This window comes from Erpetoichthys calabaricus, chromosome 5 (genome assembly GCF_900747795.2).
Source record: "Erpetoichthys calabaricus chromosome 5, fErpCal1.3, whole genome shotgun sequence".
Lineage (NCBI taxonomy): Eukaryota > Metazoa > Chordata > Cladistia > Polypteriformes > Polypteridae > Erpetoichthys > Erpetoichthys calabaricus.
Window position 1 is genome coordinate 44,264,895 of NC_041398.2, and position 26,319 is coordinate 44,291,213.

Sequence of the window (26,319 nt, forward strand, 5' to 3'; positions counted from 1 at the left end):
TCATTATCATGAACCATGTTGGTTACTTACTGTATAGACAATATGATTTAGCACTTTGCCCCTTGAAGTGAAGTTGGAAATTTGATGTTTAGATATATTTTAAAACTGCCTGTCGGAGGTTGTACTGTATGACAATATTAATTGATTTTTTTTAATATTATTTGACAAACATTTTATCATCACTGGTAGCCTAATACATTGCGAGATGCAACATCTCTCCTCAGTCCCTTGTATGAGGTTTATGATGGCTTTCACTGAGCTGCCCTCTGGTGCTGCTGCTGCCGTTGCTGTTCCAGTCCTCCACAACTCCTTCTGCACCACTCCAATTATCTGTCCTGTTATGTCCCCTGCGTACATATTGACACTGCCACTACTGCTTCATACAGTTCACTTGGAGCAACACAATCTGCACTAACTTTCCCCAACTCCACAAGCTGATCCAAACCAGGATTTTTTCTGCAAATGCCTGCAGCCACATATACAGGCAAGTGGATTCAAGCAGAGGAGCAGGCCTCATTAGTTGTGCTCCTTAAATGCTTGACCATCTGTCTCTTTTACTCACTTACAGTTAGGTCCATAAATATTTGGACAGAGACAACTTTTTTCTAATTTTGGTTCTGTACATTACCACAATGAATTTTAAATGAAACAACTCAGATGCAGTTGAAGTGCAGACTTTCAGCTTTAATTCAGTGGGGTGAACAAAACAATTGCATAAAAATGTGAGGTAACTAAAGCATTTTTTTTAACACAATCCCTTCATTTCAAGGGCTCAAAAGTAATTGGACAAATTAAATAACTAGAAATAAAATGTTCATTTCTAATAGTTGGTTGAAAACCCTTTGCTGGCAATGACAGCCTGAAGTCTTGAACTCATGGACATCACCAGATGCTGGGTTTCCTCCTTTTTAATGCTCTGCCAGGCCTTTACTGCAGCGGCTTTCAGTTGCTGTTTGTTTGTGGGCCTTTCTGTCTGAAGTTTAGTCTTCAACAAGTGAAATGCATGCTCAATTGGGTTAAGATCAGGTGACTGACTTGGCCATTCAAGAATTTTCCACTTCTTTGCTTTAATAAACTCCTGGGTTGCTTTAGCTGTATGTTTTGGGTCATTGTTCATCTGTATCATGAAACACCGCCCAATCAATTTGACTGCATTTAGCTGGATTTGAGCAGACAGTGTGTCTCTGAACACCTCAGAATTCATTCGGCTGCTTCTGTCCTGTGTCACATCATCAATAAACACTAGTGTCCCAGTGCCTCTGGCAGCCATGCACACCCAAGCCATCACACTGCCTCCACCGTGTTTTACAGATGATGTGGTATGCTTTGGATAATGAGCTGTTCCACGCCTTCTCCTTATTTTTTTCTTGCCATCATTTTGGTAGAGGTTGATCTTGGTTTCATCTGTCCAAAGAATGTTTTTCCAGAACTGTGATGGCTTTTTTAGATGTTCTTTAGCAAAGTCCAATCTAGCCTTTCTATTCTTGAGGCTTATGAGTGACTTGCACCTTGCAGTGCACCTTCTGTATTTACTTTCATGCAGTCTGCTCTTTATGGTAGACTTGGATATCGATACGCCTACCTCCTGGAGAGTGTTGTTCACTTGGTTGGCTGTTGTGAAGGGGTTTCTCTTCACCATGGAAATGATTCTGCGATCATCCACCACTGTTGTCTTCCGTAGACGTCCAGGTGTTTTTGCGTTGCTGAGTTCACCAGTGCTTGCTTTCTTTCTCAGGATGTACCAAACTGTAGATTTTGCCACTCGTAAAATTGTAGCAATTTCTTGGATGGGTTTTTTCTGTTTTCGCAGCTTAAGGATGGCTTCTTTCACAAGCATGGAGAGCTCCTTTGACCGCATGTTGTCTGTTCACAGCAAAATCTTCCACATGCAAGCACCACACCTCAAATCAACTCCAGGCCTTCTATCTACTCAACTGATAATGACATAATGATGGACTTGCCCACATCTGCCCATGAAATAGCCTTTGAGTCAATCGTCCAATTACTTTTGAGCCCCTGAAATGAAGGGATTGTGTTAAAAAATGCTTTAGTTGCCTCACATTTTTATGCAATCATTTTGTTCACCCCAGTGAATTAAAGCTGAAAGTCTGCACTTCAACGGCATCTGAGTTGTTTCATTTAAAATTCATTGTGGTAATGTACAGAACCAAAATTAGAAAAAAGTTGTCTCTGTCCAAATATTTATGGACCTAAGTGTATACACATATACTCTCTGCACAGAGAGTATGACTTCCTTCCTTCTGAGAGGGTCTCTCCCCCAGGTCCATGTGGTCCTACCAGATGTTTTAATACCAAAAATGCAGCTAATTGCAATATTTTTGCATAAACATAATTTATTTTTTTAAAGAATGATAGGAAACATACTATGCCCCAATGTGAACAAAGTAGTCGCTCCTTGGATTCAATACCTTCTTGACCCACTCGAGTTCTTATTGCACAGTAATTTGGTGGTAATCATAGAATTATGCTGCTTAATCTCCTCCATGTCCACATTCCAAACACTCTAACCGCCAGAAGTCTGTATGACCATCACCATCAAGTGACTCCGTGAGAACACTAACTACAAAGAGGACTATTTCATTTATGTTAGGTAGAATGCCCAGAGGGGACTGGGCGGTCTCGTGGCCTGGAACCCCTACAGATTTTATTTTTTTCTCCAGCCGTCTGGAGTTTTTTTTTGTTTTTTCTGTCCACCCTGGTCATCGGACCTTACTCCTTTCTATGTTAACTAATGTTGTCTTATTTTAATTTTGTATTTTGTCTTTTATTTTTCTTTTCTTCATTATGTAAAGCACTTTGAGCTACTTTTTGTATGAAAATGTGCTATATAAATAAATGTTGTTGTTGTTTTTTCTCCCTTCGTTCATTTTTGTTACTGTATATCGTAGTGAAAATTGTGTTAAACAGTCAATGACAAGAGAGGCAGCATATTAAATAAAACAACCTGTCTTGGGCTCTCTTACGGCTGTCTTATTTTTGTGCTATCTCGCCGGAAAGTATATTTGACATTGGTTAAAGTAACCAGATACTGCAGTAGACTAATTCAAGTATCTTGTGGGCTGGCAACTTTTAGGTGCAGATTTACTGTATTTCTGTGCTTTTTCTCATCAATACATCAAAGAGTCTGAAAATAGCTGAACTGAGATGGGCAGTAAGAGATAACTTTATAAAAACATGATAAAGGCCCATTTATGTTGTGTGCATATCAGAGAGTTTACAGGCAGCAGTCTACTGCTGTGGAACACTCAGACACACACCACAAAAACTTGGTAACAGTTCTGAAGATAATGAGATATTGTACAGGAAACCAATGTAGGGGTAATGGCCCCAGCTGAGGGGTAATGTGTTCAATACATTTGAAAGGACTATCTATAAATTCTGGAAGCATGTAAGCCTGTTAATCTGTTAAAGTTGGCACCTTTGGAATTACAATGTAAAGATAATAAAGGAATGACAGATTATTACTAAATCTGAGGAGCAGAGTTGGAGGTCCAGGTTCTTACAGTGCTTGATAGTTGATGGATAGAAGTTTTGACCACAGCTTAAAGACACAGACAAGACTCAGAGTGCTGTTTGAGTACTACGGGCTATGCGCTGATTTATTTATTTATTTGATTTTAAGAAGCTGAAATCATCAAAGTGGAATGGAGCTTCTTGAAAGAATCCTTAAGTCGAGTTCATCCTTATTAATAGAACATGACTCATGTTAAACACTGGTTTAAACTGACCTTCATAGGTAAGGTTCTAGATTTACATGACTTGTCTTTATGATCACACAAATGGTTAACAGTTAAAATAAACAAAAAATGATTTAAATGTTCTCTTCCAGAGAGAAAACATCACATATGCATTTACTTCTTTAAACTGTTTCTCTTACCATTAACATTCTGTTGTTCACTCTTGAAAAGTTGTCTCTGTTAGCTGATTGTCTTACCATACCTGACCAAGGTCTCGATGGTTAACCTAAAATGCATAAACTAAACGTGTCATGGGGTTAGGGTTCCAGCTAGGTTATCCTGTTTAATATGATGCTGTAAGCACATACGAAAAGAAGCGCACAGTGGCACAAAGCAATTGGAACAACAGGCAACAGCTGCCTCAGAATTAGTAACATTGCTCAGTTGAGTGGTCTGGTGTGGCAGAACTCCTTCTGGGTTTGGCCGGCTTTTATAGGACTCTGACAGAAGGGTGTTGGTTGGTCTCAAGTGGCATCTTCTCTGTACTGTGGATGAGGAAAAAGTACCATATTTTTAACGGCACCGCACCCTCCTGTCCTGGAGTTGTAGTACATATGTACTATATTTTGTTACAAACCCATTACAATTTCTGACTGGCTAGTTTTGAGATTCGTCTGTTATAATATTCAAAACAGCCAAGATGTGTGGTCTGCTAATTAAGGCACTGAGCTCTAAAGCACAAAGCTAGCAATAAACATTGTTATATTAAAACACTAAATCACAGAAGTGAAAGAAGAGAATAAATGTTGGTATAGCGAGTCCAAAATGTTGATGGGGTGCTCTTGACACAGACATGGGACTACAACCAAATAGTTGACTATGCGATCCAAAGTCATTTAACGTGTCAGTGACTTTGCGGTAGAAATCCACCAACTATTGTGCTGAACCTTTCAAGCATGTTGGGATGATGTTCACTATTAAAAGATGCTATTTAAAAGAGTATGTTTACTGAAAGTGGGAGCTAGTGAGAAAAATGTTAGGCCCAGCATCTCTCTATTCTGTTTTGTTTCTGGCTAAGAGACAGAGAGCAATGAACACCACACTGATTGCCCATTTCTGCGCTAATGAGTGGGAGCCCCTTTAAAAGTTTGATCTTACAGTTGTCAATATAGCATCTTGTTGACATTTCAGTGTTTATGTTGTATAACAAAAGAGTATTAAGCACAAACTGTGGCCACTATGATTACATTTAAAAGAAGCAATGTTTTTTATTTATATTTTGTTTTTTCAATATTTTTTATTAATCTGTGTTAAACTGGAGACTTAACAAACTTACCATAGGGATACTGGTGTAGGGTGGGATACACAATTGTTATCACTTAGCATATAGCATTTTTTTTTTAGTTTCAAGCAGCACTCCCTGTATTTTCTATTGAATCAAACTGAGCCACACCTGTTTCCTCACTCATTATTCCCATCCTGAGGCAAACTGCTTATCTTGGTGACATTTCTGCCTAGGGAGATTAATGTCCCCCACAGTTGAGTTAGCATCATTCTTCCCCATAATGGGTAAAAGTTTGCTGAGCACAAATGTATGCTTTTAAAAATGTTGAGAGACCACAGCTGCCCTCCATAAAGATAGGCAGCCTCCTATGCTCCTTCATTCTTGGTAGTCCATGTTGTAATTGTTCTCCCACTTTAGTGAGGTAAGATGAAAAATGATGAGCAGGGTAGTGCAGTCTTCTCTGTTCACTTTAGGTCTCCTAATGAGTTCTAATCTATTTTTGAGGGCTGCCAGTGGCACAACACTTGTTTCTGAGGAAGTGCTGCATACCAACTCTCCTCCTTGACATTCATTGCCCTCCTGTTATTTGGCTATACTTGGTTACTTTGCCTGTTACAGTTATTTAAGAATGAAAAAGATGCTATATAATAGAATAGAAATTCGCCAGGCTAATAATGTGAAGCATTTTTAAAAAACTGCTAAAAACCCATTATTTTAATATTGATTTCTTATAGCTTCATTTTAGTGTAACCCTGACATTCTGTATATACATTTAATTATTGCTTTTATCATGGCTCCACAATCCATACTAACCCCTACTACTGTTCTTTTACCGGTCTGCACCACCACTACTTTATCAAGGCACCATGCAGTCCCTGCATTGAAGAATTGAAGGCCAGATGTCCACATGACCATCATCATCTAATTCTTTCACATGAAGCCTGTAAACCATCAGGACTGATTGAGATCATTTATATTAGGTAGAATGCCTAGTGGGGCTGGGTGGTCTCGTGGCCTCAGAACCCCTGCAGATTTTTTTTTTCTCCAGCCCCCTGGAGTTTTTTTTTTTTTTGTTTGTTTTTTTCTGTCCTCCCTGGCTATCGGACCTTACTTTATTCTTTGTTACTTAGCATTGCCTAATCTTATTTTTATATTTTTAGTTTTTTATAAACTTTTCTTTCTTCATCTTGTAAAGCACTGGAGCTACATCATTTGTATGAAAACGTGCTATATAAATAAATGTTGTTATAAATAAAATGTATTATTATTATTATTATTTTTATTAATCATATTATTGTAGTGCTTCTACTGCAATTTCACTTCAGACTGGGGTACCTTCTTTGTGAATCTGGCAACTTTCTTCACTCTTATATTTCAAGACTTTGATGTCAAGTCACTTGGCGACTTTTATTTCCCCTTTTTGTGTGTCCTCACAGATTAACGATCGATCATCTAGAGTGTGTCCTGACCATCACATATAGGCTTAGCTCCCTACATCTGTAGAATCTGTTTACCTGGTTATCATACTGAAATGCTCTGCATAAAATACGTTCTGGTGATTCTTTCAAATCACAGTCAGTCCTGTGTTTGTGATTTTATATCCATTGTAGTAATAAAAGCAATGATTCTCATGTCAAAGAAGGATCTGATACGACCTGTCATAGAATTTCCCCAGTCAACCTCAGTTTCCCTATGTTCTTCCTTATCACATTCTCTGTGGCTTTTATAAATGGCCTGAAAGAGGATGTGATGAAGAAAGTTGTCTTTATGACCTAGGTGATGAGAACTGCATCTTAAGCTGATCTCACATTGCAGGATTTCTTGTCATGAGGGTTAATAACTGTGGTGAGTTCAACAGCAAGCACAGCCCTTTTTTTTTCTTTTTTCTCTAATTCTGTCAACATCAGACAGATGCGCCTTTGTTTTATTTGCAAGATCCAAAGCCCCTGTGCTACTTGACAAAGCAGGCAATTATGAAAGGTTAACATATTAAAAAGTATGGTAAGTTCAGCCACATTCTCTACCTTTTTTTTTCTTTTCTTCCATTCTGTTTTAGTACGTAAAACACTAAATATCAGACAAACAAACTTCTCTTCTGTTTGTGAGGTTCAAAACACCCAAATTCCTTATTTGTCATCGCTTCATTATGTAAACTGTACTTCCAGATGAGCATTCATTGGTTGTCAACTATCATGCACACAGACCTTGTCCCTCCAACTAAAGACAGTATCAAACCTGTTTGATTTTATCAGAGGGTGTCGCATACTAGTTGGTCTCAGTTGCTGGCTGTGTCACATCAGGCATTTGGTTTCACAACCGATTGTCTCCAACTCACTGACATTATGTATTTGAAGCCTACGACTGAATCGCTGGAAAAGTCACATAATGTGACATAGGAATTATTGAGTGGGATGTGTGTCATCTTTTGGAATTTGTGATTTTCTGATGTATTGATTCCCCATTTATTTATTTATTGATTGATTCTGTGTGTACTATATTGTTAAGTGTTTCTACAACAGTTCATGTAAATGCTTGGTGTTAAAGGGCAAAATGTAAAAATTGTAGAACATTCAGAAGGAAGTGTAGATTTGCAGGTATCTCTCTATACTGGACCTGTATTGCTTATCCTTTAGCCATAACTGAATGGTATTGGGCAGTATGGCCCATACTTTTGTGAAGCCTGTATCCGCTGCTCAGTTGTATGCTTTCTCTTTTCAGGCTGAATGTCACAACTATGTGCGGCTGCTGGAATTCTACAATGCAACGCACATATATGCCTGTGGAACCTATGCCTACAACCCTCAGTGCACCTACATCGTAAGTGGCCTTGGTCAGATTTATTGAGCTGATATTTTTATGTATGCCTGTTCACTTGCACAATCTGCTGTTGCTTGACTATCAGGTCATTAAAAAGATATTGCAGCCTCTGTTCTTTCAATGGTAAGGGCTCTGATTGATTTGCTTTTGAGACTTAGAGCCAACAGATTGTTTTCCAAACTGCATCTTCATTGACTGTCGGAGTCTCAGTGGATTGTCTTCTTGAGTTTTTGCTGCTGATTTGTTAACATTACTTCTTCCTTTCCTACCCTGACTTGTTCCTGTTGTTGATACTCAGTTCTCGCTGTTGCATGTTCGTGCAAGGAAAGACAGATAGAGAACAATAACTGAGAGTGAAGCGTTCATCTGCACATGTCTCATTCTTGCTTGTAAGACTACAAACCACAATGCAAAGGGTACTTTCAGTACAATGTTCACAGCAAACAGCCAAACAATACAAATAGACTTACATATAAATCAATTAATCTGGGGAAGTTAACATATATTGACAGTCATTTATAAATAATTGTGCAGGATAGAAACCTAAAGCCTTGGTAAAGATATTGTTGTGGAAAAAACTTTTACTAAAAATTCCATAATATGGCTTTAAGAACTCACTGTGCACTGCACTCAACTACTTTTTAAGAATGGAGGATTGAGCAAACTGATATAAACAAGTCAATACGATCGCTAATTGATTACGAGGATGGCAAAATCTTAGACAGAACTGTGCACAGAATAGATACTGTGGAGTTATACATAGTACATACTGTATGTATACCACTCATCAAATTAATTCACATTTGACTTGTCACATACAAATTATACATACAGTACAATATCTACTGAAAGGCTTATTTGCTCAACTCCAATGACTGTACATTTAAGAAGAAAAATGGCCAATAACAGTAATATGTGGTTTTATAAATGTCAAAAATCATTAATAGAGTTTTAAATATGTGATAGTAATGACTTAAATAACTTAATGTGAGACAGTTAACAATGGGGCATCTTGTAGTTTTTGGCACTTTCACTATTCAAGACATGTATAGACTGTGGACAGAAGCTATCCCTCAGTGTCTAAACTGGACTTTAGACAGAGATAGCGTTTACCTGACTACAACACCGAAAAGAAGACATTGGATGGCTGGTATTGTTGATAATTTTCTTTGTCTTGGTCCAATATCGCTCGATGTGAGTATCCAGTGATGCGTTAAGCTAAAAGCACCACTCTGCAGAACCTTGTGGTCCTGCTGCATGCTGTTTCCCAACCAGGTGGTACATACATGGAGGAATATAGCATCAGGATACTTTTTTATTAATTCTTTATTATCTTAACTTGGTAAGAATACTTGTGAGGCAGCTGCACCAGTATGTTTTGGACAGCTACATACATTATTGTCTGAGTATTTCTTTCTCTGTTGAAAGTTCACAGTACAAGCATGAGCACAACACTACAAGTAACCCGCTCTTCAACATGTATTTTAGTTGATTTTTATCTTTTATTAGCTCATCTTCATAACAGTTTTTCCAGCCTTATGTCTATCTTCCTGCATTAATACCATCTTCATTATCTTCTAGAAACTCTTCCATGTTTTCTGTAGTTCTGAAGCAAGTGAACATAACCTTGCTTACACCATACACCTCGCCTCGCCATACACCTGCTTAACCCAATGCAAGTTTTCAGGTAGCCAGAGTCTATCCTATCACTATGTGCAAGTCGAGAAAAAATAAACAAGCCATAGTTAGGACTCTGGGGACCTGGGTTCGATTCCCGGGTCCTCCCTGCGTGGAGTTTGCATGTTCTCCCCGTGTCTGCGTGGGTTTCCTCCGGGCGCTCCGGTTTCCTCCCACATTCCAAAGACATGCAGGTTAGGTGGATTGGCGATTCTAAATTGGCCCTAGTGTGTGCTTGGTGTGTGGGTGTGTTTGTGTGTGTCCTGTGGTGGGTTGGCACCCTGCCCAGGATTGTTTCCTGCCTTGTGCCCTGTGTTGGCTGGGATTGGCTCCAGCAGACCCCCGTGACCCTGTGTTCGGATTCAGCGGGTTGGAAAATGGATGGATGGATGGATAGTTAGGACACCAGTCCATCATGGGACAAACACAAAGGCTGACACAGGGCCAATTTAGAATCACAAGTTAATTTAACCTGCATGTGTTGGTGAATGTGAGAGAAAAACTGAAGTAAGGAAGACTCGTGCAGATAGATGGAGGACATGCCAAGTCTACATAGCAAATGAGTATTGGAAACTGGATCTGTAAGGCAGTAGCACTACTCATGGCCAACACTTACCCCCTTCTGTATTGAGGAAACTGTTAAGAATAGCCCAGCAAAGTATATTAGGTAGACTTTATATATCCCAAAACTTGTTTGCAGCAGTAAAGTACAAATCATAAAGCATTGTTTCACCGATACAGGAAAATAAGCAAGCACTCAACAAATGAAAACTGGTGTTACCAGTACATACACACAAATTATGATTCAGTAGCAGAATTCAAAATGCTTACAGTTGTAGGAATAAAAGAGTTCTTAAATGTGTTGCTTTTTACTCACTGGGGCCTAAATCGCAGCCTGATGACAACAACTGAAATTTAGGAAAAAGAGGATGGCTATTGCCTGACAGAATTGAATTGGCCTAGTTTTGAACCTATTTAGGCCTATAATACATAATTTTACTATTTTTGCTAATATGTTTTAAGATAGTTTATATTCTTAGTTGTCAAACCAATATATAAAAGTACATTTAACAACAGATTCAAAGAAAGACTTCTAAAAAAGTTTATTTTTGTCCACTTTAAAACAAATGAGCTTCCTAAGAAAGAATAGTTGTTTCTGTCCCTCTCTGAGATCAAAAGTTAACCTATTTGTAATGATTTATGCTTCAAAGCCATGTGTTTTACTCTGTGCAAACATGATATCATTTATCTCTGTAAAGTTTATGTTTCAGGCAGCCTGTTTGATTAATTCTCTGTGATACATGAACATTGCAACAAGACTCATTGATCTTCCCTTGTACTGTGCTTTCCATGGCAAAAATAATGTCATTTAGAATATTACACGTTCTATAGATACCATCCAACCATCTACTTTTTGCCACTTTTCCGGGTCTGTATCACAAAGCCAGCAGTCTAAGCAATGATGTCCAGACATCCCTTTTCCCCACCACCTTCTACTGAGGCATTCCCAGGCTACCCGAGAGATGTCCTCTCTCCAGCATATCCTGGTTCTGCCTTGAGGTCTCTGGAAATGCCTGAAACCGCTCCCCAGTGAGGTGTCCAAGAGGCATCCTAATCAGACTGCTCAGATCATATCTACGGACTCCTTTCAATGTGTGGGAGAAGCAGCACAACTTTCATCTCCTCCTGAATGAATGTCTACACTTCTCACCCTGTCTTTAACGCTGAGCCCAGACATCCTGCCACTTATATCCATGGTCTAGTTTTTTCGGTCACTATCTACAGCTTGTGACCGTAGGTGAGGGCAGGAATGTCAATTGACTAGTCAGTCGACAGCTTTGCCTTTTGGCTCAGCTCTGTACTCACCAAGACTAACTAGAACAACATTTGCAGACACTGCTCCAATCCACCTGTCGGTCACCTGCACCCTTTTTTTCTCATTTGTGAACATGATTATGAGATACTTGAATTCTTCTGCTGGAGTCAGGACCCCATCCCCAATCTGGGGAGAACACTCCACCCTTTTCTGACTGAGAAACACAGCCTCCATGCAGTGTTGAAGTCACGTGTCAGCCAAAACAGCAGAGCCTTTAATTACTCGGGTTGAATATCCTCCACCCTCGCAGCCTAGTCACAGAGGAGATTTTTAACTACCTCAGCAAGCTCTGCTCCAGTAATGGGTGTGTTCTCCTCTTGAGTTCCCTGACTGCTTCCTCAAACGAAGGTGTGTAGGTGGGATTTACGATGTCCACAAAGTGCTTCTTCCACTGCCCAACTATATCTGTAGGTGAGGTTAGAAGCACTCCATCCCTGCCATAAACCAAATGGGCGAAGCACTGCTTCTCCCTCCTGATTTACCTGACAGTTTGCCAGAATCACTTTGAGGCTGGGTGAAAGTCATTTTCCATGGCCTCACTGATCTCTTCCCACACCTGAGATTTTGCTTCCATAACTGCCATTGCTATGCAGCGCCTGGCCTGTTGGTACCTGTCAACTGCCACTGGAGTCCCGCTAGCTAACCAAGCTCAATAGGCAGCCTTCTTTAGTCTTGACAGCTCCCATTACGGGGATTACCTCCTACGTCCTTAGCTCTGTGCAGCCGCCCCAGCAATGGAGTAATGGAAAATGACCCATTTGGGTCCCCAGCCTCCCAGAGATGCGAGTATGTATCTGTAGTTGCATACATACTGTATTAAAAGGCACATGAAATCAGTGCAGTGAAGCTAATCAGTCAATCAACAATTTCATGCTTGTCATAGTAACTATCATGTTACTTCACACCCATTTATATAAAAACTTACACTGACGTGTCTCTTGCAAGCTAATGGGTAGGGTTCTGCACAGTGTTGACTGTCAACTGTAGCCTTGAAACTTCAACCTTTGTAGGTGCTTGGCCACACTCCCTGCCCAGAGGGATTCTGTGGTTTAATTAAAGTAGACTGGCTGGTACTGCAGCTCTTCCTAATAACAGAGTGAAGAATAATCACATCTTACCTTTCTGTCCCGTACATTCTAGCATATAATCTGTGAACAAAACCTTTTTTTAATGTTTTTGTCTGAGGGAAGAGTAGCACTGCTCAGGTCGGCTGAGAAGTGGACTGCTTTGTGCAAGATGCCGATGACTTGGGTACGTTCCCTGAGCTGCCGACAGACTGCACTGTGTGTTAGCCAAAGAAAAGAAATCAATTTAAAAACTGCTTCTGGTGCCTGAAAAGAAAACAGAAAGAAAGGATGATCTGCGTAATCTCCGTTGTGGGCTCTCATGAAATGGAGGCTGCGCTGTAGTGTTTCAGTCACTTTTCTGTTCAGGATTCTTATCTATCAGGATGAAATCTTTGCACAAAGCCTGTAGCCTTTTCATATACTGTATAATATTTTCCTGTATAGAGACTGTATTTTCAAAACTTTATGCAAAGTGGCACAATGGTGCAGTGCAATGCTGCTTGTTCTTATAATTCAATGAACACATTGCCATAATTTAAATGGCATTATCCACTTTCTGTTCTGCTTAGTCCCTTTTAATGTTGAATGTAGGCTGTTTGCTGTGTTTTCTTCGTGACTTTAAATGTGCTTAAGCAAGTAAGTATAGGAAATTGTTGGATAAAAATATACACTGAAACTTTATATAGTGAAAATCTCTTAGCTGATTTTCTTTGTGATAGCACCAAAACAACACGTCTTTATTAATAACGAATTATTTTAAAAACTCTTCATTACTGGACTCAATTTTTGATAAAAGCTGAATTATTCTTTAAATAATTAGGACATTGAAATGGAATTTATCCATCCATCCATCCATTATCCAACCTGCTATATCCTAACTACAGGGTCACGGGGATCTGCTGGAGCCAATTCCAGCCAACACAGGGCGCAAGGCAGGAAACAAACCCCGGGCAGGACGCCAGCCCACCGCAGAAATGGAATATATTTAATGTTTAAATCTAGAAGATAAATTAGTTTTTTTTTTTGTGTTGAAAACCCTATATTATTAATGTTAAACCTTAATTTTGAGGTAAGCACAACTTGTTTTTGTGTCATTAGACAGTGGCATTGGTAGACCTTTTACTTGCTCACAGAACATCCTGGATTTGGATGCAGTTTGAGTCCTCTTTTAATATTTTGTAATTCTATTTTTTTAATTGTGCACTTCTGAGTGACTGAGTGCTCATCTAGTAAAAGGGTTGCACGTATGTACTGTTGTTAACAAATCCTGGCATACAACTGTCATTACAACACCAGTTTGACAAGTTTTAAAACTGCCAAGTTGTGTACAATATAACATCAAAGTTTAAATCCCCATTTGTATACAGTATAATGCAGGTTCACTCACTCATTAACAAAAACGCTATTTCCCGTTTAGTTAAAAAGATGAAATGTATCAGGGTGGCACATCTAGGTGTGACTGTCTGAGTTTCTGCAGCTTCCATGCTGCCTTGAACCCGGGACCTTCAATAGTCATGTACTGAGATGAGCCAGGCAATGGAGACATGGGAACCAACAAGAGGTAGAGTAAAGTGCTTTGGTGCTTTTGTTACAAATCCTCAGTGTGCAAAAGCAGGCGGTGTTCCATCTATTAAATAAATAAATAGTCAGCAATCAAAACAGGTGATAAGATGGGGGTTAAAGATCAATAAGTAACAATAAATACAGCTATCCATTTTCCATGAGGTTAAATTCATTGGCAGGATCCTTCCTTTTAAACCATGAGCCTTGGGGCTTGCCTATAAAAACTGTATCTCTGCCACCCACCTGAGCTGGTCTTCTTAGTTGGCACAGATGCCCGCTGAAAGGTGCAGTCAACCTTTAAAAACTGGCTTTGATTCCCTGCCATCGCCCAGGCATTCAGTGGTAGTGCTGCACCAAGCCTGGCTAAGTCTTCCCTATGCCTTCCCTAGGCACCCACGGAATCCCTAGGAGTCCTCAAGATCATCCTATATACTCAATGGAACACAATCCACAACATTTGAAAAAGCCGGCTCCATGCATACGTAATCGCCCAAAATTTACATTCATGAAAGAAAAACCTTTGCATCATGTTGTTAGTTTTTTAATTTACTTACTCTGATTATAATTTACGTATGATGTTTCTTGTCTTTTTTTACACATACCCTTTTTTTGCTTATGACTTAATGTTCTCTCTCTGACCCAAATTCTGGGTAGAAATCCTGAGCTTTGTTACTGTATTTAATTGTTATGACCCCTGTGTGAATTCTGACTTCTCTGTGTCATCTCCAGATACCATTTTCTCTCAAAACTGCTGTCGCCTATTATATGCATTGCAAGTGCACACATTAAATAGACGGTCCATTTAATGTGCTGTGCATGTGGCAACAACATGAGGGGGAAACAAAATTGGACAATATTTATGTAGCAGGTCCTGGATGGGCAGGTGCATCACAAATATCCTTGCTTGTAATTAGTCACCAAGGTCTTTGTTTTTTGAATTTATTGAAATCTACTTGTTTATTTTCAAAACTTAATTCACTTACATGTATATTTTTTCTTGATTTTTATTGTTCACTCTTTTCTTCTTTAACAATGCAGTGTCCTTGAGTACCTTGAAATACACATTACAAGTCAAATTTAAAATTGTATGTCTACTGTAATAGGTGAGCCTGCTTGCCCACTTTTTGGATATTCTTTCTTTGTTTAAATTGTTGTGTAGAAGAATGATCTTGGCACACAGTCACATCCCCATGTTGCACTCAGACGCTACCAAGACCATCTCAATTACCTCTCTACGCCCTTATTACTATTATTATTGTTATTATTACAGCTTCTTTAGACAAATGTGCCCAAGAGTTAACTTGCTGCTGGAAAATCTTGCCTGTAATCATCTCCTTTGTGCACTGTGCATAACAGAAGACAAAAACCCCAAACAGTGTCCCACTGGTGTTAGCCACTCCTCCGGGTTTGTAAAAGAGCATTTTCTGAAGTGCTGCCAGCATTTAAACAGTTGAAAGCTTCTTTCCCTCGGTTGTGCTGACAAGAGACTCACACACACACACACACGTGTTTGTTTTGAGTTGCTGACTCGATTAATGAAATGGATTTGTTTGATCTTTTTAAAGCATAAAAAGCTTCTTTTTTCTTTTAATTGCCTTTCAAAAGGCAGTTTTTGTGACAGATAAATTAGCTGCTGTCACCCCGTCAAGCACGTCTGTGTATTGTGTGTTAGCGCATGTGAGACCTGCTGGCCTATTCAGACAGTGGTTCATGTGCGTGACGAAGCAGGAAATGCTGTCCAAACACAGCTGCTCGCGTCAAAGTGGCACGGAAGATCTTCAATGTGGCTTTTGCTCTCATTTAAAAATGCTGCCATTTCACACAGCACCTCCATGTTTAGCTCGTTTACTTCACGTGAGCTGATAGCTTGAATTGCAAGTTTGAAGAGCTATGAGATTAACTCTGTGAATGAGGGAGTTGAGTTATGAGGAAAGGTCAAAGGAGCTGACTCTTATCAGCTTGAACAAATAATGATTATGAGTTGATGTGGTAAATGTTTTTAAAATTATAATGAGTAAGAAGGGTGAACTCCAGTTGTTTGTTTAACAATCATTATCTTTAACAAGAACACCAGGACACAAGTGGAAGTCAGTCAAGGATAAAATTTTGCTCAGTTTTTAGAAAATATTTCTTTACACATTGAACTGTAATACTTGGGACAAGTAACCCAAGTATTGCCATTGAGTTTAGCACATTCAAATCTTATTTTTGGTGATTTTATGTTATTGCCGGGTTAACTTGAGATGATAAACTATGTTAGACTGAATGGCTTTTATGTCCCTGTGGGTCTGACTAGACACAGTCATACATCACATCTATTTTCATAAGGTATGGACCAAGTTCTGCCTGATATTAAGCACATACAGTACAGTTAAACATTTGAAATGTGTCCTACAGCATTAAACAAATACTGTTATTTTCTTTTACTGTATATATTACTTACCCCACATAGTTTTTACTGATGGCCGAAAAAAATTAAACTCATATTTTCATGCAGAATGGAGATAACAAAGTTTGTGATATAACGGAAGTCTATGACAATATCAAAATGTCTCCGAAGAAAACATCATGTTACTCATATTGTATAATCCACATGTCTAGTCATCTAGTAGTAAGCTGAAAATGTCCCAAACATATGTATTCTAACTAAAATATTTTGAATTGAAACAAACACTCTTGTGAACGAATGTTCATCGGTGTTTGTGGTTCTCTGTAGCACAATAGGTGGCACTGGTAAAAGATCAGCTAAGCAAGCCAACAGTGCATACTCAGGAGCAATATGCTGAGATTCTGAGAGGTGCTGAGTTGTGTGCAGTAATCGTTTTTGCTAGAGGAGTCACATGAGATAAATGTGTTGTTTCAGCTTCTACACAGATATGTCTAATTCTGTGATTTTTGTTTTTTTACCCACATGTCAATGCAGAGCATGTCCCAGTTTACTCTAGAAACAAAAATGGAGAGTGGCAGAGGGAAATGTCCATTTGAACCCAGCCAGCAGTTCACCACCGTGATGGCAGGTATGTCTTACCAGTGATGGGGAGAAATGAGGACTCTCTTATTAGATCCACAATTTAAATTGGTTGACAAATGGCAGAAACTATTCAATTAGCTTACAGTGGATACAGAATTGGAGATAATATTGTTTTTATGAATAGCATTCAGAGTCTAACGCGTAGGAAGGGATATAAATTAATTGAGTGAATCCACCATCTACTCCTTGTAAAATGACAGCTTAGGTTACTTCACAGGGTAACGCATTTAACAAAAAAACAGACTTGTGTTGAGTCAATAAGGCTTTATAAAATACTATCCAGTAGTGAATGTCAAATACATCTTAAGATGATTCATACAAAGACGAATCATAATGCCAAATCATAATGCCTAAACTGTCAAAGTGTTAGCCCAGTGAGTGATAGAGCTCTATTTGGATCTGAGTGACCCACTGCAATGGTCCCAGGTTCTGCAGATAGTTCTGAATATTGTTTCACATTTACTGGAGATGTCAATGTGTTGGACAACAACACCCGTTCTTATTGTCACACTTGGATTTTCTCCTTAGATGGAATTTTGTACGCTGCAACTGTTAACAACTTCCTGGGCACAGAAACTCTGATCTCGCGTGCAATGGGGAGTGAGGCAGAGCGCATTCGAACCGATACTTCTCTCTACTGGCTTAGTGGTGAGTTTTAGTTTATTGAACCTTTTGAATTTTGTTGACCATGACAGCATTACTTCTGATGTGTTTTATGGTTTTTCTTTTTTTAATAACATCCATCATTAAATGTTTCACTATAGATTGTATATCATTTTTTTAAATCCTTCCATTTTATACAGTGGTGTGAAAAACTATTTGCCCCCTTCCTGATTTCTTATTCTTTTGCATGTTTGTCACACAAAATGTTTCTGATCATCAAACACATTTAACCATTAGTCAAATATAACACAAGTAAACACAAAATGCAGTTTGTAAATGGTGGTTTTTATTATTTAGGGAGAAAAAAATATCCAAACCTACATGGCCCTGTGTGAAAAAGTAATTGCCCCCTGAACCTAATAACTGGTTGGGCCACCCTTAGCAGCAATAACTGCAATCAAGCGTTTGCGATAACTTGCAATGAGTCTTTTACAGCGCTCTGGAGGAATTTTGGCCCACTCATCTTTGCAAAATTGTTGTAATTCAGCTTTATTTGAGGGTTTTCTAGCATGAACCGCCTTTTTAAGGTCATGCCATAGCATCTCAATTGGATTCAGGTCAGGACTTTGACTAGGCCACTCCAAAGTCTTCATTTTGTTTTTCTTCAGCCATTCAGAGGTGGATTTGCTGGTGTGTTTTGGGTCATTGTCCTGTTGCAGCACCCAAGATCGCTTCAGCTTGAGTTGATGAACAGATGGCCGGACATTCTCCTTCAGGATTTTTTGGTAGACAGTAGAATTCATGGTTCCATCTATCACAGCAAGCCTTCCAGGTCCTGAAGCAGCAAAACAACCCCAGACCATCACACTACCTCCACCATATTTTACTGTTGGTATGATGTTCTTTTTCTGAAATGCTGTGTTCCTTTTACGCCAGATGTAACGGGACATTTGCCTTCCAAAAAGTTCAACTTTTGACTCATCAGTCCAGAAGGTATTTTCCCAAAAGTCTTGGCAATCATTGAGATGTTTCTTAGCAAAATTGAGACGAGCCCTAATGTTCTTTTTGCTTAACAGTGGTTTGCGTCTTGGAAATCTGCCATGCAAGCCGTTTTTGCCCAGTCTCTTTCTTATGGTGGAGTCGTGAACACTGACCTTAATTGAGGCAAGTGAGGCCTGCAGTTCTTTAGACGTTGTCCTGGGGTCTTTTGTGACCTCTCGGATGAGTCGTCTCTGCGCTCTTGGGGTAATTTTGGTCGGCCGGCCACTCCTGGGAAGGTTCACCACTGTTCCATGTTTTTGCCATTTGTGGATAATGGCTCTCACTGTGGTTCGCTGGAGTCCCAAAGCTTTAGAAATGGCTTTATAACATTTACCAGACTGATAGATCTCAATTACTTCTGTTCTCATTTGTTCCTGAATTTCTTTGGATCTTGGCATGATGTCTAGCTTTTGAGGTGCTTTTGGTCTACTTCTCTGTGTCAGGCAGCTCCTATTTAAGTGATTTCTTGATTGAAACAGGTGTGGCAGTAATCAGGCCTGGGGGTGGCTACGGAAATTGAACTCAGGTGTGATACACCACAGTTAGGTTATTTGTTAACAAGGGGGCAATTACTTTTTCACACAGGGCCATGTAGGTTTGGATTTTTTTTCTCCCTAAATAATAAACACCATCATTTAAAAACTGCATTTTGTGTTTACTTGTGTTATATTTGACTAATGGTTAAATGTGTTTGATGATCAGAAACATTTTGTGTGACAAACATGCAAAAGAATAAGAAATCAGGAAGGGGGCAAATAGTTTTTCACACCACTGTATATAAATATTTGCAGTTGGAGATCCACAAAGGGAGAAAAAAATGAATCACATATCATAAAGTAGTAATGCTTAGACTTACAAGAATCAAAGGCAATATATAGCCAAAAATTACGTGTTAGGGGGCGGTGGTGGAGGTGGTTAAGTCAGTGTGATCGGAGGGGGGTACTGGGTGTACAGTTTATTTATTATGAACATGTTCTTCTTGAATTTGCATATGCTGGATTTATGTCCAAGTGTCTGTTGATGGCGTTCTCATTTGATCTCATTTTTAGAAAATTTAACAAGTTAACAAGTTAAACTTTCTCACTATATTGGCAGATAATTTTGCTTGATTCTAATACCCTTTTCTTGTTTTAACAAGCTTTACTTTTCAAGCATGACAGCATCACGTCTTGTGGAATGTCTGAGAAACATTCTTAACATTTGTTTTCTGATAATGCTATGGTCCAACTTTTTGGAATGCATCATAAACTCCAAATTCAGAATGAGTGTGCATTTAGATTAGATTAGATTAGATATCTATCTACATTAATAAAATGACAAGTGTCTGTGTTTCTGACCAGTTGCCATGTCTCTGTCATTCTAAAAGATGGTGCATAAAAAACATTTTTAGCAATAAAATGCATTGCATTTATTATTCTGACAGATGGTGCGTCATAAACATTTGTTGTAATGCATTTTATTGCTGCAAAAGTTTGTGATTTGCCCTCTTTTGGAATGACAGATGTAATGCATTTTATTACCATATGCATTACAAAATGCATTACAATAGATGGTGCTCTGCAAATATTAATTACTTAGATTTCAACTTGTCTTACATTGGTTGCTTTATTCATCCCCAAGGGAAAATTCAAATGCATACCACCTCAAATACATTGTACTTTAGTCGGAATCTTTGTAAGACAATATATTAAAAAATATAATACAATAAATATTATTCTAAAAATGACTGTAGTATATTGAAGTCTGTAGTATCTTCCAATGGCTTCTGGCTGGAGCGAAGGAAGGGACGTTGGGGGGATGCATTGAATTGAACGGTAAGTGACATATTAAAATATTCATTTTTGGGTGGAGTATTCTTTCAAGCCTCACAAACTGCCCTCTGTTGACCAGTTAGTCCATGATCTGGGAGACTGTGGGGACATCAAGATTTATAGCCCTCAGTTTGTTCCTTAGTCTGTGAGACATGATGTTTATTTACAAAAAAAATCAAAGTTTCTATTCTTGTCATTTTACTGTTTTCAATTTAATACAAGTCAAAAAGGATTTTAAAATCACATTATTTTACATAGTGTCCCAACTTTTTTGAACTTGAGGTTTGTTTGTTATAAATATGGATTAGGCACTGGTGAAAACTACATCCAGCATGTTCATAACTTTTAACCATGGTGCAGAGTGTGGCACCTGTCTAATGAGACCATTATTTGATTTGTTTTTCTGAAATCTGCACTTTGTCACGCAAATACCCGGGGCCATTGTTCTGATTTTTAAATACATTGTGAACCTAGATAGCATTACAGAAACGTGCAGGAATGTAAGTGAGGGGTGACTGTTACAAATGGAGTAGGGTACTTAGATACTTGGAATATTTGTTACAGCAGGTTGAGCTGGTTACTACATATGTCTTAAATGACAGGGATGGATCATTTGGGACGTTATCTGTTGTGTAAAGTCATATCTGTCAGAAAAGAAAGTTTAACATTGCTTCTTGTGGATAGGACAGCCTACACTACAGTGTGGTAGACAGTAGTATTTTTGCGGACCTTCAGATCCTGACTCAGTGATCTTTTGCAGAAGTTAAGTGAGTAGGAATTGAAGACCTACCGTATATATATATATATATATATATATATATATATATATATATATATATATATATATATATATATATATATATATATAGGTATATAGATATATATATAGGTATATAGATATATATATCTATATATATTGGGCTAAATAGTCTGTTGTCATGAAGAGTGTTCTCATGTTCTAATCTAGTGCCCAAACCTAGTGCATGCTGATTTTTCTTGGGGCTCAGCTTAATAGGCTTCATTAAAGAAGAAAATATCAAACAGTAAGTGCAGTATGGAGGAGGTAAGAACATTCCTCAGAAAATGGTGGGTGGACTTCTTCAGGGTGCTCCTCTTGCTCTGCCAGTAAGAAATGCCTGGTGAACTAGGAATGGGCAAAGCATCTGAAGTGTTAAATGGGGCTGTGAGAAGAAACACAATAGTGTTTGCTACTTCTGTGTGCTGTTGTGAAATTCCAAACGCGGTAGTATAAGGTTAAAAGATAGGATCATACCCACAGGGGATAATATAGGAGTGAGTTGGTACTACTGTGTGTTTTTGCTAGCTTTTATGCTTCACAATTACATTTTTGTCAATCAGATTTTTGGAATCATTTATTAACAAATTGGAGGTGGTGATGGCAAATTCTGTGTATTATAAACCCAATGCTTAACATCCTCACTTTAAAAAAGCTGCCTGTGAAATGTCCTACCAGCCCATAGTAGTCAGTAGGTTCTTGCACACTATGATCTCCTGGGGAAGCAATTTGAGCTCTAAAGAATCACGATGCATGAACAAACTTATCAGGAAAGCCTGCTCCATCATAGGGCAAACTCTGGAGATACTGGAAGCTGTTGTGGAAAAGAGGATAGTGGCAAAATTGGATGCCATCATGAAAAATCCCCTCCATCCCCTCCAGGAGGTGCTGTCTTGGAGCGCTTTTAGCCACAGGCTCATTCCAACATGATGTGTTCAGAAGCGCCACTGGGGATCTTTTCTTCCCACTGTTTTTAGGCAATTCAATGCTTCATCCTGGTGAACTCTTTAAGTTAATTTTGAAATTTTTGCACAATGTACCGTACATTTATTTATTTATTTATCGATTGACTGTATGATTTGTCCGGTGAGTCTGTATCGTTGTTATTGCTCCTGTATGCATCTATATTTCACACTGGGATTGATAAAGTTTTATCTAATCTAATTTGAATAAACTGAAATGAATGAAATTGAATTGAAGTAACTGCTTGGTAACTTAAGAGGTGGTGTGACGGGGTTTGTTAAATATAATCAGATGATACCATGCATCGTGTGGTACAGAAGCTAACAACAAAAGCTTGCAGAGAGCGCATGTTAGCTGAAACTTTAGTACAGCACAGACTGGGCACAGCATCAGATTGTAAGTGTGCAGTGAATTCAGTGCAGACATTAGAGCTAATTTGCAGATTTGTGGGTCTGAGGTCAAAGTAGACTTTAGGTTTCCCTCAAAGGAATATTCAGTTAGTTACAAGAAAAAAAGAGAGAAAATACAAGGCAAATACAACTTCATGTCATTTTATCTCTTTTTGTTTAATATAGGCATTAGTTTGTGTTTAAGCAAACATGCCAGGAACTTATTTAGTGGTTTGTTCTTTTTTTTTAGTGGTATTGCATCATTAAAATAAAACAGTGAGAAAATGTCATCTGTACTAAACCATTACCAGATATAAAGTTAACCATAGACTGTGTCATATCCTGTATGAAGCATCTGCTAATTTTTTTAAAGGCTTTCAAATTGTGTCAAATCTGAATATTCAGTGAGATAGGGAGGTAAAGGTGGGCTCAAGAATTCTAAGTAGTATACAGTAGCCTTGTTTCAGTGTTCACTGTATACAACAATACACACATGCCAAGTAGTATGGTGTAGTGCCAAAGGCACAAGACTTGAAACCACATGGCTGCTCTTTCTTACTGTGAGATTCTCAACAAAGTTTTCAGCCTGTCTGTGCTTCATCTTTACAAAGTGTCTGTAAAATGTCTGGCCCTAGACTTCACTTTAGATAATGGTGTCAGCCTAATATTTAATAATAATGTAACAATGTTTGGGTACATTTAGCTGAAATGGTAGGAAATGCATGACATATCTTATTTAATGTGAGCTATAAAAAGGTGAGATTATTTATAGCCCAGAGCAGACAAGATTGGATAAATACAAGAATAGCAAAGTGTTTCATTTATAAGATCATAAACCCAAATGAGATCACTCCTGTGTAATGTCATCTGTTTAAACCAACTCAGTCTGCTTCACTGATTTTCTTTCTGTTCTATCCATTTTTCATGTTGCATTATTTATCAAGACAGTGTTTAGTGCTTCTGTGCCACAATCCCAGAGTCCTGCATTTAAATCCCAGCCGCTATCTCTGTGAAGTTTGCATCTTCTCTGCACATCTATGTATATTTTTTGGGAGTAGTCCTGCCTGTTGCTTTCCTCCTAAATTGTAAAGATGTGTACGTTAGGTATGAGTTAGCATGTGAGTGTGCATAAGTGTGTTGTGAAATGGACTGAGTCTCAAAGCTGCCAACCTCATGACCCAGACGGATTGATATAATAATTGACAGCTCTTCATGCATTATTTCTATTGTCCACATTTTACTATAATTCTCATTAGTCTTGACCAAAGTGATTTGCACAAAATCAAAGTGTGTCCTTTCACAAAAAAAAAAATTGCGGAATAAATTGAATTTCTACCGTTCACACAAGAAGAAAGGCTTTTAGTTCCTGCCTCCATGCATTTTCATACATTCATTCTGTATGTGTATGCTTGTTATTGAGTATTTAAATAAAGATTGCTAATGGGGAAAAAAAATCACCAGAAGTGTGCATATCCTCAACTAGAAATATCATGGTTTCTAGTTAACAGTGTAAGTGAAGTAAGTGGCCATGATGATTTTCCTATGGAGAAAACACAACAATGTGTATGATGGTGCATTTTAGTGTCTTTATACACAAATAATGAAGCATGTCCTGTTTTAAAACAGGCATGCTGTACTCCTCCACTTGTGATGTGAACTAGAGGCATAAATCGAATTGATTTTACTAGTGTGTTGTGGAATACATGCTTCACACAACTGCAGAATAGAAAACGTAACCACAGGAGTGTGAACAAGACTTTAGAGAGATGTGTTGCTTGTTTTCCACCCTCAAAACATTTGAAAAAAAGTCAAAAAAACTCTTTCTGTTTTTGCCATTTTAAAATTGTGAAGTTGCCTGCAAAACAAATTTTAGTGTCCGTTTTGTGAAGCTACATGCAAATCGAAACTTGCTTGTTTCGTTCATCACTAATTCACACCCTTTCTCCTCATGCACTCTAAAACTCATTAAATAATGACAAAGTCACTGCTTTTTATATTGTGGCAGACGGCCAGGGCCCATGCCCGGCCAGGATGCCCCTGCAGCATATGTTCCGGGGGAGCAAGCATGGGAGACCCAATACCTCCCCCTGGACGCTAGTTGGCAGCCTCCCTGGGTTGCAGAGGTGCCTCGGACTCCTGCAGGGCTTCTTGGGAGTGGGAGTTAGGTGCAGCCCTGTTGGGTTCTGCAGGTGCCGCCAGGGAGTGCTGCAGTGGGAGCTGCTGGGCCCTTCTGGGCAGTAGTTTCGCCACACCCGGAAGTGTAGCCGGGTGTCGGCAATCAAGCACCTGGATCACTTCCAGGTGCATAATAAAAGGAGCCAGCGACCACCACTCATGGGCCAGAGTTGGGAGTTGGAGGACGAAGCTGCCTAGGAGGAGTGGAGGATAACACTTTAGTGTATTGGTGTGTACTGCCTGTGGGACACAGGGAAGATGTGCGCCCACAGGTGAAGAAAAATAAATATTTGTTTTATTTTACGTGTGCCTCCGTGTCCAGTCTGTGTCGGGTCGGCCGCCTATATAGCGCCTTTTCACAACATACTGGAGTATATAAAAGAGTAGTAGAGATGGGTTTGAATCATTGAGCACTGAAGTCAATAGTGTTCACTACAAATTACGAATAGCAACTTGAAAGACTGTTCTCTCTTTTGTGACATGTCTTTCCACAAAATGCCCAGAAGTTAATGCCCTTTGAAAACCTCACTGCCCACAATAGCCCATGGCAGACTTTTAACCCTTGGTTATAACTGGTTACATGCAAATCTTAATGGAAGAACATGTTACTTTTTTTTTTTTTTTGAATGACAGCCTATGGATAGTGTTGATAAATTAGTTTCTAAAAGTGTTCTTTTCCTTATTTCTTTTCCATAGTGATGCCACTGTTAATGTGCCTTAATTGAACTTCATTACTTTTTAACCCTGCGATCCTGTTGAGCTACATTTTATACCCAAGATGCACACACATCAGCACTTTGGTTCCTTGCCCAGTTTTTATACATTCTGCCTCTTCAGCTTAGGCAGCTACAGTAATTCTCTGATGCTGCCCTTTATTTTTCCTTTCTCATCTGCATTTTGTAGTGAACATTATAGTAGCAACAGTTCATGAAAGACAGATGAGTTTTTTCCTTTTATCATTAGCTGCAGCTTTTTCTGAGGGATTCCCCATTCAGCTGGCAGGCTGAATCCCTCCAGAAGGCCTTCTCCCAAGGGAGATGTTCAGCAGATTCCCTAAATATCTTACATGGATTTATTTTAATCGAGAGATGAAGTGGCTGCACTTTACTGTTCCTTCTGATTGCTGAGCTCCACAAAATGTCATAGAGTGCAACTCAGACAGTGAGCTGGCAGGTGTGCAGGGAGAACAGCTTTTGTTTATTTATTGTGAATTTGTATTTTCCACAGATTTCATTCATTCTGAATCCTTGTATGCTGAATATTATGTTGCTACAGTATTTGATTACAGACACAGTTCCTCCTTTCAGCTCCGTGCCTAACCTTTTGATAGTGGAGGTTTTAGTGTGCCATTTTATGCAATTTTATCTGCTTGACAGAGAGACAGAGAAAGAGACAGAGATAGATAGATAGATAGATAGATAGATAGATAGATAGATAGATAGATAGATACAGTGCATCCAGAAAGTATTCACAGCGCATCACTTTTTCCATATTTTGTTATGTTACAGCCTTATTCCAAAATGGATT

At 38.8% G+C, this 26,319-nt stretch overlaps 1 protein-coding gene across 1 annotated transcript in view; it reads left to right on the top strand.

The window, feature by feature from the left end:
- Window positions 1–26,319, top strand: part of sema4f (sema domain, immunoglobulin domain (Ig), transmembrane domain (TM) and short cytoplasmic domain, (semaphorin) 4F) — a 133,219-nt gene that overhangs the window by 68,967 nt on the left and 37,933 nt on the right. Inside the window, exons 4-6 of the mRNA XM_051928472.1 lie at window positions 7,702–7,800; window positions 16,907–17,000; window positions 17,543–17,662. Of these exons, the coding sequence (XP_051784432.1) occupies window positions 7,702–7,800; window positions 16,907–17,000; window positions 17,543–17,662 (313 nt within the window). The remainder of the gene's footprint in view (window positions 1–7,701; window positions 7,801–16,906; window positions 17,001–17,542; window positions 17,663–26,319) is intronic.